General features: G+C 42.9%; 1 protein-coding gene across 1 annotated transcript in view; it reads left to right on the top strand.

Annotated features, from left to right (window-relative positions):
- The first annotated feature begins 1,958 nt into the window (after window positions 1-1,958).
- LOC118779605 (zinc finger E-box-binding homeobox 2-like) overlaps window positions 1,959-12,198 on the top strand; it is a 34,931-nt gene continuing 24,691 nt past the window's right edge. The window contains exon 1 of the mRNA XM_036531779.1: window positions 1,959-2,016. Coding sequence (XP_036387672.1) covers window positions 1,959-2,016 — 58 coding nt within the window. The remainder of the gene's footprint in view (window positions 2,017-12,198) is intronic.

Raw genomic sequence — 12,198 nt, 5'->3', positions numbered from 1 at the left:
AAGAATGACAGTTGTTGACATTCTCAACCGGAGCAGATTCCTCCGCCCGAAAAACATCTTTACTTTTACTAGGCCCATGTGTTTGAAACAATTTGGATGTGCCAGAGAAAACGAACATGCAACAATCTATTGGTCAAGCAAGCAACAAGCTAGCAGCCGTGGAATGCAACAGGAATTCTAAAGAACCACAAATTTCTTTGCAATTACACACGAATTGCAGTCACCTCCTTTTTAAACTGGTATAAATGTCAGCTTGTGTGTAAACCCACAGGAGGATAAACAACGATGCACTGATTGCAAATTACTACCAACTACAAACCCCATTTTCGGCCCTTCTTAAAATCAATCTCCTCTTCTTGGAGTTACTATGTTTATGGTGTCAATTAGCGCCGTATTGGATAACTACACAGCATTACAGACTTTTTCCTAAAACAATGAGTAACTCCAGCCATTGTGCTTGCAAAGTTAAATGGGGGAATCATGTCTCCTAGCTGGAATGACTTCACAAACAGTCAACAGGCCTGGACTGACATGTAAGCTGTTGGGTTTTCTGAACCGTCAGTTCAGGAATAGCCAGAGAGAGAGCAGCGATGACACCTTCATCTTCTTCTGTGATGGAACTCTTTCAATGTATTTTCAATGCATTTCCTACTTGGGCTACACATAATGTGATTAGAAAATATTGGGAGCATATATCTATGATTACTTATTTCCCTTTTTTTTGATCTGTTAACTTTTTGGCCATGATGATGATGATGATCATGATGATGTTTGTTGTTGTTATCTCTATTACTATACTATACTATATCTCTATTATGGGTATAAGTTTGTAATGCACGATAACCTGCTAGTGCCTTTTAATATTATAATTGTAAACCCTGGTAAGGAAGAGCTGAAGGAGAAGGTGGGGGGCTCAGTGTGCTAGAATATCAAGGTAGGGGTCCTGAGATGGTGTGTTAGTGTTTTTGCGGATGTTTTTTTTTTTTTTTTTTTTTGAGTTGCAAAACAGATTAGGATCCAGTCTTTCGAACAAAGAACGAACAATTCCGCACTTCCTACTGCGATCGAGGAGTGAATGGCTCGCAGCGCGGGGGGCTCCGCGGGGCTTTTAAGCGCAGGTGTGATGCGTATCCACGAGTCCTCAAGTACCGGGGAGTCTCTTTTGTGTGTTTTCAAATACTTGCACATATACATGTGTTTGTATTAATCTGTCCTGCTTGTATATGCACCTCTGTTGCACCATAGACACTGTTCACAATTCCAAAGGGAGAGCTGGTGGCATTCTGACCTAAATGGTGAATTTAAGTGACCCATATAATAGGGAGCCAACAGTAAACGCATTGGGGAAATTCTCTCAGGAACGATTGATCCATTCAAACATCTTTAGTGACCCAGTTTTGGATATACAATAAAACATGTAAAGGTCAGAATATCTGTGATTTAACGCAAGAGTAACATATTCCAACGCTTTGTTATCAATAACACATGTGAATAAATACAGTAATGTACTATACCTATAATGTAATAACGATTTACAAGTTAAATCAAAGCTGAAATTAAACTGTTGTTTCACACCTTTGTTCATCGATAAAGACAAATAACAAGCAAATGATGCGATAACTTGGAGAGGGCTTTAAGATCAGATTTAAGTGCGTTCTTTATATTTAGAAAATATGCGGATCGTAAATAACTGATTTGACCATTGGTTACGAAAGCAGGGATTTCACATACTGGTGTTAGCGTCAGTGGGACAGTTCTCACTCCCAGCTGACCTGGGATAACGGACAAGACCTGCCTCTGATGACATCACTTCTCCTCCCGCTCGGCGACACGGGGTTTCGGCAGGACTCTTACAGATACCCGCTGTGGGTGACGGCGATGTGGAGCAACATCGTAGCATCTCCTCAAACGCATACAGCCGAACACCTCTCCTCTGGACAATTATCACCAGCATTAGGATGGCGGAGGAGAGTCGGGGAAAGCGAAGGAAACAGGCGAACCCGAGGAGAAATCAGGGTAAGTAATCGCTCTGTTTCTCCGTTTATTTAAAATGTAACGGAACCATAGAAAGTCATTTAAGGATACGGTAAGTTTGTCAGCTCAATACACGATGTGCATATATTTTTAAAGTGTAGCCGTAATCACGTGTCCCATACATTTTAATCCCGTGTAACTGAAGTATCTTACAGGAAGCACATCTTTCTCCATGCGTAAACTTTGTGAAGTACATCCATGTGCGAGCGTTTGTTTACGATACGAACTTTTGCTACTGCTTACTAAAAAAGTTCGAAATATAACGGGAAAACACTAACTAAAACAACCGAAGCGGAAATATTTTTGTAAGAATGCGTTAAGCGCTGAAAGTTAAGTTACTGTGATGATGTTGAACATATTAACGGTGTTATGATTTGGTCTTTGACGGTCATGTGCACTTTGACACTGAGAATGAATCTAATGTTTCCACGCGCCACCAGCAACTTTCCACATGCTCACAATATTACGACTTTTCTGTCAGTATGTGGGATCGCTTTACAGATTATAAAGGGACACGCAAAACAGAACAAAGCATGGGTCACTCGGTCGTGTGACCCTTCAGTTACCAGAACTGAGAGAAGGAATAGATTACTAACTAGCGCACATGAGACAAGGTGCGAAAAACACAATTTCATGTTCATTAATAATATTGTGATTGTATTCCACACAGCATTTACAACCCTTGGATAAGGATGCAGTCCCTCGTGATACTTAGCCAACACTATATCTGTGTCTTTCCGTTTTTAATTTTTTTGCCGTTATTTTTTAAGAGGCGGTGAGTTCTTGCTGAGAGACGGCGAGCTCCTAATCCGTAAAATTTTCATTGCTGTATCTTGTTGACATCCCAAATAACTGGGAAAAGATGATCGTTTATTCTAAACTAAACAAATATTACAGTACGAAAGCGCGAAATAAGAAACGTCTGTAAATTAATACATGAGCACTGTCGTGCTCAAAACGTGTCAACTTAATGTATTGCACTAAAAACTCAGGTATTCATTCTTTCGGGAAATGCGCCGCTTGAATCTCTGTAGATGGCTTTACAATCAGAGTATGTCAGGCCATCACTCAGTTATTATATTTTCAGAAAGCATATGGGAAACGTTGTTACTAATAAACAACCTATAAAACAAACTAATAAAACGAGCACTTAGGCCTACAGTAATGGTTTCAATGCATTTTGCAATGGAAGCTTAAAATAATGCAGTCAGATTAGAGGGAAAGGGAAACGGATATTTGTACAATAAACTGCACGGCATTGTAAATAGCCTTGGCTGTGAAAGTAATTTCTGGAAGTAAATATATATATAGGCCTATTGCATGGACCCTATTTACTCCAACCTAGAAGTGCTTTTAAGAAGTGAACGCGAGCTTTCACGCTCAAACCACTCGAGAAAGGTGTGAAATATGCGAATATCGAGGACATTTTTGGTGCGGTGTACAAAGTGCATATCTAACAATTTTATCACCAGCAGTAGTAAATTATGGCTTGGCAGATGCAGAGGAGGCGTTTCACAAAAGTATACTTTAAGAACCACGTAAATATATTTGGACATAAACTCACACAATGCACAGGTGAATGTAATTCTTAAAACGTTTTCTTTCATAAAGCCTTTTCAATTATTTTGCAATATATTTTTCAAATATTTTACAGTTGCTTCCGAGCACTTGATTTCTGCAAAGCGAGAATGACCGTGAGCTAATCAGCGCACAATCTGTTGTCTGCACCTCTATTCTACTTTTTTCTTGTGGTAAGAAAAAACATTTGGCAGTCACTTTAGATCTGTTATATTGCCCATGCGCACACTGGCAAGAACATAGAGTTTAAGAAGGAATTGATTTGTTTTCCGTGCTGTGTAGATTTTAAGTTTATATTTCTTGCTTTAGGGAATGATAAATGCGCTACCTACCAGCTCAGAAACATGAAATTGTTAATTTAGGGGGACTATAACTAACCTATTGCTGTTTGGTGTTCAGTAATAACGATGAGCCAGTCATTATTGCAGTAGTGAGTGAATATATTTGTTTAATTGGTAGTAAAGCAATTGGTGGCAACTATGGAGAGCAGATAGACAGAATGATGGCACACACTTGGGCACGTGCGGGCACACACACACACACACACACACACACACACACACACAGTGTGCCACTTCATAAAACGACAGAATGCAATGGAAAGATTTTGAGTTATCGAAATGAAATTACACAGTCGCAATAATTTAAAAGAAAAACGTTTGGTCGAAGCTGATCTTTAACCCTCACACAGACAGTTTTGCAAAGAAAATTGACGAGACGCCAACGAGAAGCAATGTGCTCAGCAAATGTGCGGTCGAAAGCGTTTCCTCATTTTGAGGTCCACTGAGGTGTGGGACGCGGCTAGAGCACTGCACCCTACACCAGAGTGAGAGTACTTTTCGCACGAGGACCCCTCCCTGTCACCCAGCAATGTGGCAGCGGTCCCTCCTGTGACTCCCTCAATTTGAATAAAAAGTGAAGACGTCTGAAGGAAAGGAGCTTACCAGCGCAGTTCCCTTATTGACCGGAAAAGCTATGAGGAATGTAGTGTGAAGCTCAAGTAAGACTGAAGATATACCCCACCCAGGAATGTATGAATGCTCTGCATAAAAAGCGTGCTCTTGTGTTACCGACCTGCAGAGGACAAATAACGTGTAGTTAATTTAAAGGCCTCAACAGTTGTTCTCGGACAAAAAAAACGTTCTATTAGCATAGTCATTTAATGTAAAGTTTAAACTGAGCTGAAATTAATGTAGTACCTCCCTGAAAAAAAATGTTTGCATGATTTTTAAAACGAAACCAAGGAGAAGTGAGTTCTAACATATATCGGGTACACATAAGGCCTAACACATAAGGCCTTAGGAGGCTTTATGAGAAACAGCATAGAACATCCAAGTGAACACTTTTTTTCTGTTTAATTGTTTTAGAAAACAAATATTGAAGAGATTTACTAGAAGTTATAGACAGAGTAATGGAATGTTCATTGTTGAATCTTAAATTGCTTTTCATGAGATCTCAAAGAGGCGTACAGGTTGTAGCTCACACAAGATAATACCAACTCTTTATTCAAACCAAACCACCAAATCGCAAACATAAAACAAACAAACTGTGGAAGCTAACACGACCATGCGTCTTTCTTTTCCCCCTTATGCGTATACGCATATGCAATACAGATGGAAGTGACTTTCCTTTTAAGAAAGAATACACCCATCAAAGCGCAAAACAATCCGTGGAAATTTACCCCCATTTTAACACGAGTCGTTTCTCTGAGGGGTATGTGCAACATATATCATGGCTAGTAAATCACAGCTAAGAGAATTAGGATGGATTGTCTACCGGTGTATTTGAGAAGGCACTTTAAGATCAATCAGTCACACGGAGGAGCAGATTGATGTAGATAATTTTGCCTGTTAGTGGTGTGTGCATTACAGAGGCCAGGGGGAATGTGCTGGACAGGGACAGTGTGGCGATTCGGAGCGTGGGAGCAGATGAAACTAATTGAACTTGGCACATTTTGATAAGATCAAAAAAAAACATTCGAACATTCATCCTAAAAAAAAAAAGTTAACCATCTTTTCTTTTTCTGTGCAGCACAGAGTTGATTAATAGCAAGTCTGTCTCTCAAATAAAATCCTCTGTGTTCGCAGATCCTGAGCGCAGTGGCGGAGTTATTGCCTTTCATTGCTGGCAGATTGCACGCAGGGAGTCAGTGCGTGACATAGGAGGAAACAAGAGTCTAAGGGGGAACAAATGGGGACTAAAACTTGCGCAAAGAATAATAAGGATATCATGTATTGCTATAGTGTGACAGTTGACAGACCTCTGCAATCAATCCCCACTGATGTAGTCCTTGTGTGTTCTTGTTGTGAGACAGAAGTGAATGCACACAACACACACATAGGCACACATAGACATGTGTACATGCGTGAAGCACATACAAACTGTGTCACTCAAGAACCCACAATTGCGAGTGACGCCATGCTACTTGCTCCTGGGGGTTACAGAAAAGGAAGAGCAGGAAGTGATGCTTAATGCGGAGAGGTTACACTAATGATGCGCAAATTTCACCGAGATACATTTTCAACCGTTAGAGTGAGGAATGCGCGCAGAGCAATAATTAGTCTTTTGTTCCAACATGAAATGGATTTAGAGCAAATTACTGCAAAAGGTATTTCCTCATTTTGGAATCTTCTGTTCCTGGTTTAGTTTCTTTCCTTTCTTTCTTTTGCTGTCCTTCTCTCCTTCACTCTGGTTCACTGTTTCTCTGTGTCTTTTTTCAAGTGCCAATTTATTTAAACTTTTTTCCCTTCTTTCTCCTTCATTGATTTCCAAACCCCAGTCTTTGTGTGCAGCTGGGGACCAGCTGTGTGTCTGGCTGTGTGTCCCACTTTGGCATAGTACTGTCACAGTGGGCAGAAAGGGGAGAGAGAGAGAGAGAGAGAGAGAGAGAGAGAGAGGGAGAGAGAGAGAGAGAGAGAGAGAAGCTCTGTCACAGTGGGCAAAGAGGGGAGAGAGAGAGTGGACCTCTGTCATAGTGATCAGAAAGGAGAAGAGAGAAAAAGAGGGAGGGGGAGCTCTATCACAGTGGGCAGAGAGGAGAGCGAGAGGAAGTGTGGAGCTCTCACAGTGGTCAGAAAGGAAGAGAGAGAGGAGCACTGTCAAAGTGAGCAGAGAGGAGAGAGAGAGAGAGAGAGAGGAGCACTGTAATAGTGATCAGAGAAAAGTAGAGAGAGAGAGAGCAGAGAGTCGTTAGATTGGGCCAAAGACCAAAGTGAGAGAAAAAGAGCAAGTGAGACAGAGAAGTAGAGGCACCAGGGTTTATTACCAGCACTCACCACACAGCACGACCAAGGCGTCACTCAGCAGGAGGGAGGGTGAAAGAGGGGGACAGAGGAGGGGGGGCCGACAGGATTGGTGACAGTAAAACTGTTTAATAAGAGGGCAGGGATGGAGGGGGGAGGGGGAGGAGAAGAAAGGGAGGGGAAGGGGGTCAGCACCAGAGCTGGGGACACGCCATAGCTGTTGTCAGCGGCCAGCATCTGGCGGCCTGCAGTGAGTACTGAGGAGGATGTAGCAGGAGGAGCCATACACAACAAGCCAGTGATCCCAGGTCTCACGTAGGCGTGCGTACGCACCTCGTCTCACAGATCACACTCTGGTGCACAGGTGTGCGCATCATACCAACCTGGCGCCTTCCTGGGGTTAGCCAAGCACTCTGAGCTGAGAGAGAGAGGGGGGGCTTCCTATGGCCCAAAACTCATTTGCATGTGGTTTCGCAAAATCAATCTTAGAACTTTTCCATCCGAAATAAAAATGGAAAGTATCAGATTAAAAAGAAAGGGGCCGGTGCCATTTCCCCTTATAGTTACCCCAGTCAACACAAGGCAGAAACACATCTGCCAGCGGGCCAGATCAATTGGCGTGCTTAACAGAGCGGCTTTCCCTCCGCTCAACCTGTACGGCACATCTCAATGTGCCTTTTATCACGCTCTCACTGTGGAAACCAGGTGTCATCTGCAGATGGTGACAGTTCAGTGACTACTCACCCAACTGGTGTGTTTGCTGAGCTGGTGTTAGCGATTGCTTGCAAAGGGGACCGAGGCTGGAGGACAGGTTGTAGGAGGAACAAGCTGATTTGGCCTTTATCAGCAGCGCATCATCGTTAGCCTGAGGTTCTCTGTGATGACTTATCAGCAGTGTATCAATAGGGCCTGCATGCACAAGTAATTGCGTGACACAGCGTCAGACTGCTGCTACATTCAGAAGGCCAATTAGCTGTGCAGTAGCGAGCGTGTTTTCAGTGAGGACAGCCCGGAGCTTATTCCCTGGATAGTAACCCACAACCTGAGGTTGCTATTACTTACGGTAAGGTTCTCTCCAAAGGCTCCCTTTCACCTTTAAGAACGGAAGTCAGTTTCACTGCAAAGTCCTGATCTTCCTCTAGGTGCCAGTGGTGTGAGTGTAGGAGGTGACGTATTTGTACCTCATCAAAATTTCATTTGTTTGCACTTTTAGTTTTGTTATTATCATGAGCGCTAAAAGGTTATCTGTGACCATATGTGATATTTTTATGTTGCTTTATCGAGCTGTCAGAACTTGTTTTTCCAAGAAATGTAAATGCCTCACCATTCCCACAATACATACGGGAAACTGAGGTATGCCAGCTTCCAGGTAAGAGTGTTTGTGTGGTGAAGTGGGAAGGAGAGAATATGTCCTAGAAATCTCCCTTACCTCCCTCCCTCCCTTCCTCCCTCCCTCTGTACCTGAAATCAACAGGTACCACCTGGAGCTACACTGCACACATCTCCCTGACTCCTAACCTTTGAAAGAGAGAGAGAGTGAGAGATAGAGATAGAGAGAGAACATTCCAACAGGAGGGTGTGTACCTCAGGTTGCCCTAAGAGGAGGGCCCCTGTTACTGTGGGCAGAGGAGGAGCTGATCCAGGTTTGCACTGACTGATAGCGGTTTGAGGGATAAAACAAGTGTCTGAGAAATTAAGACTGCTGACCTTTCAAGGCCAACTTGAAAGGTCCGCTCACAGTTAGAACAACCTAGACTACAGTAGATTGTGTTCACAGCTAAAGCTTCCAAGCAGTTACATTAGGTGGGCTAGAACTGCTGTCTGATTTGTACATATGTGCATCGGTTTATGAATGTGGCCTATACGTGTGCTTGTGTGTACATTAATCTTTCCCTGTCTTCAAAAGAATGATTACTTTCAGTAAACCATAAATGAAATCGATTGCAGTAATGTGAGTATTTTTTTTTTTTTTGCGGTTTTGCTTGTGCTTTAAAAAGTAGCTTCATTTGAAAATTTTTCTCAGGCTCAGGTATGATAACCAACAGGATCCTTGAGGTCTGATTCTGTGTATCAGAGAGGAAACGGCACGGGCCTAATCGCTGTCATTACCCCATGAAGGCATTTCCACAACCTCTGCTATCACCGTGCTAGCATCCGCTCAGAGCTGATAAATCATGCTTTGGGGTTTTGGGAAATGTTCTGGAGCACTGCGTACCGAAGCTAGCTATTTCTGAATATGTCATAGTTTAAAAAAAACATTGTACTGCTCATGAGTTTTCTTACAGGTTTAATCCATCTGTCCATTGGTCACACTCAGTGTGTCCTTCCTCTCCCATTGGTGGGTGCTGGGGCAAAATCAGTGCTGGTTTTGTGCGGTGAATCCCCCACCTCCCCCCCTGGAAATGCCCAGGCCATTGTGTCTGTGCTGACCTGCATGCCAGGTCATGTCACAAGTCTTACACAGAAAAAGAAAAAGTCAGTGCGTGTGGCTTTATTGTTAACGATGCATCTGATATCTTCTGGTTGAAACCAGTGTTCAGGTTTCAGCAGGTTTTTTGGCCAGCTATAAGCACTCATACCACACATTGGTCTTGAGGGCCCGGATTCTGTGGTCTTGGCGCTGGCCTTCGACAGCATACTTTGCCATGCTTTTCTTGTGTTTAAAGCACAGTGTTATACACTGTAGATGTATGCGGACAAAATGGTGTCTTCGTTTCAGAGTCAGCCCAAGGTCATAGATTTACCTTTTAAGTGGGTCTGCTGTAAAACTAGGCACAGTGGTCTTGAAGCCACTACTGGCTGCCGTACCATTGTTATTCTAAGGGTGCAAGCTCCAGCATTGGAACAGACTGCATAAATTGTCATGAGATGAGAAGAGAAAAAGTAAGTGAGAAAGGGGCCCGTGAACTCGGTACAAGAAGAACATTTCCGTTTCGCAAACACCGAGGAATATCCTGTGCTCGAAGGTGAACATTTCCGAGATGGCAAGGGAACTGCAGATCGAGTGTAGGAAGTAATTACGTGTGAGTAATAATAAAACTAGGTTCTAGGCTGCAGCCACATGCTTCGTCATCATTCGAAGGAAATAAATATTAGGTAGGTGTGAGACTGTGCACAGCTCAGCCTGACCGTGGGCCTTGCATGGAAAAGCTATCCCTGGGTACTGAAGTAGGCCGTTAAGGGGGGGGGGGGGGGGGGTCCACTCCCCCTTCCCCCCTCCCCTCGTCCCCTCTCCCCTGGCCCGGCCCCCCAGCCTCGTGCTGTCGCCACCCTGCCTCCCCCTGGAGCGCCTCTGTCCCACTGACGCCACACGCTGCTCCCATCCCCCCAAAACCACTTCAAACGGACCCATCAAAGCCTCATCGCCAGCGCGCCTTCTGCTTCGACTTAATTCTGCTCTAATCCCAGTCACAGGGCCCGCTTTCCTCTTGTGATATACATCAAAGATCCTCTTAAATTCAGAGTTTGCTTTTTAAAAACCCCTTTTTTTCATTGGATTTCTTTTTATTCTGGTACTTTTCTTTCCCTTTTTTCTGTCCTGTTTCAGCAGAGTCAGTGCTGGTAATGACATGCGCACATTTGGTTGGACTGTATCGGCACTTCTGTAATTTCAGCAGAAAAATAACCCTGCAACTGGTGCAGCATTTTAGCACAAACTCACACACACACGCACATGCACACACACACACAGAAACACACACATAACATAAACACACACACACACTCACACACTCACACAAACACATATTCCCACACACGGCATGCAACTGGTTCACATTTGTCCGTATATTTGCAAAAAATGTCTTTAATGGATTATTTAATTTTGCTATTTTGATAGGCAAGATCTTTGGCCAAGGTGCAATTCTCCACCCACACCAGTTGCACAACTGCAGTGGGAGGGAGAAGGAAGTTGCTCATTTTTAACCTTTCCAAGCAGAGAGCATTACATGCAGTGCATTTTATGAGTGCAGATAAGACTTTAAAGTGTAGAGGTGTACTAGTCCTGACATTATGCTGTCACTTGTGTCTTTGATTGTGATCATTTTCAGCTCTAGTAGTGTGTGTGGGTGCACTTATAGCATTGTGCTTGAGTTTGTGGTTGTGGAGGATTAACACATATTCAAGTCAAACAGTGACCCCTCAATGAATATATTCAAGTTATAACCAAGCAATTCTTTCAAGACAACACATATGGGTAGTACTTAATTGATGATCAATGCAGCTGTACAGATCATATGGTATTGGTATTGTAAAATGCAGTATACATGATATCAATATACAAGGTTTGCTTTATTCCTGTTGTTTTGTCAGGTAGCTATGACCTCATTTATACTGAGTGTTTTCCTAAGTGAAGTTTACTTGGAGTTTATTGAATAAAAGTGCTTGGACCCTCAGCGGTGGCACTGTAATACTTTTGAAGTCCACAGTCCCCCCATAATGCAACTGGCTAAGACCCACTTTGACTATATGATGGGTTTATCTAACACAATTTTCTGAACATTGCACATAACATAAAAAGGATAGTGATATGGAACCACTCAGTAATGCATAAAAGTTAATCTTTTTGTTTTTAATGAAAGAAACCTGGTTGAGGACCGACAAAGACGTGTCAGTTATATGTATACATATACGTAGCTTTCCTTCTAATAGAAGTATTGATTTGTATGTTTTAGTAACACTGCTATACAGCTGTATTTCGTAAAAGCTTTGTATATTCGTTCAGACAATTCACATATTTTGAGCACACTCATTGTCCTGCAGCTGATTTAAATGATCAGTTTGTTATTAAGCAGCTCCAGGAGTTCATAATGAGTTCATTTTAATCAGCTGTGTTGGAGCAGGGAGAGGACTAAAACATGCAGGACAAGGGGTACTCCAGGAGAAGTTTGGGAAATGCTGCCTTAGGAGACAGACAGTACCCTGTTCCACCAAACCCGATAGACAAGGGTGTAATACAGCAGTAGTCCAGAGGGTGGCGCCTAGTTTGCTTGCAATAGGAGGGAGTGCATACAAACTCAAACTCAGGATTCATGTATTTAAGCATTGAGACCAACAGATTCATGTGAAAACAGCTTGTGGACAACAATTTAGATTGAACCATAGTGGCAGTAGAACAAAAGTGATAAAGAGGGGTCAATTAATCAACTGCTTTCAGGGAAATCAACTGATTTCAGAGTGCGTATGGAACAACCAGACATAGGTAATTGGCGACCCCACCTCAATACTGTGACATCAGAGTCAAGCAGCTCAATAGCAGCATACTTCTAAAAAACCCACAAAATATTCATCGCACAGCACACCACGAGAGAGAGTGAAAGAGGGCGAGTGGGATGGGGATCTCACA

This window comes from Megalops cyprinoides, chromosome 6 (assembly GCF_013368585.1).
Source record: "Megalops cyprinoides isolate fMegCyp1 chromosome 6, fMegCyp1.pri, whole genome shotgun sequence".
Taxonomy (NCBI): Eukaryota; Metazoa; Chordata; class Actinopteri; order Elopiformes; family Megalopidae; genus Megalops; species Megalops cyprinoides.
The sequence above is the reverse complement of the archived record's forward strand: the minus strand, read 5'-3'. Positions and strand labels throughout refer to the sequence as shown.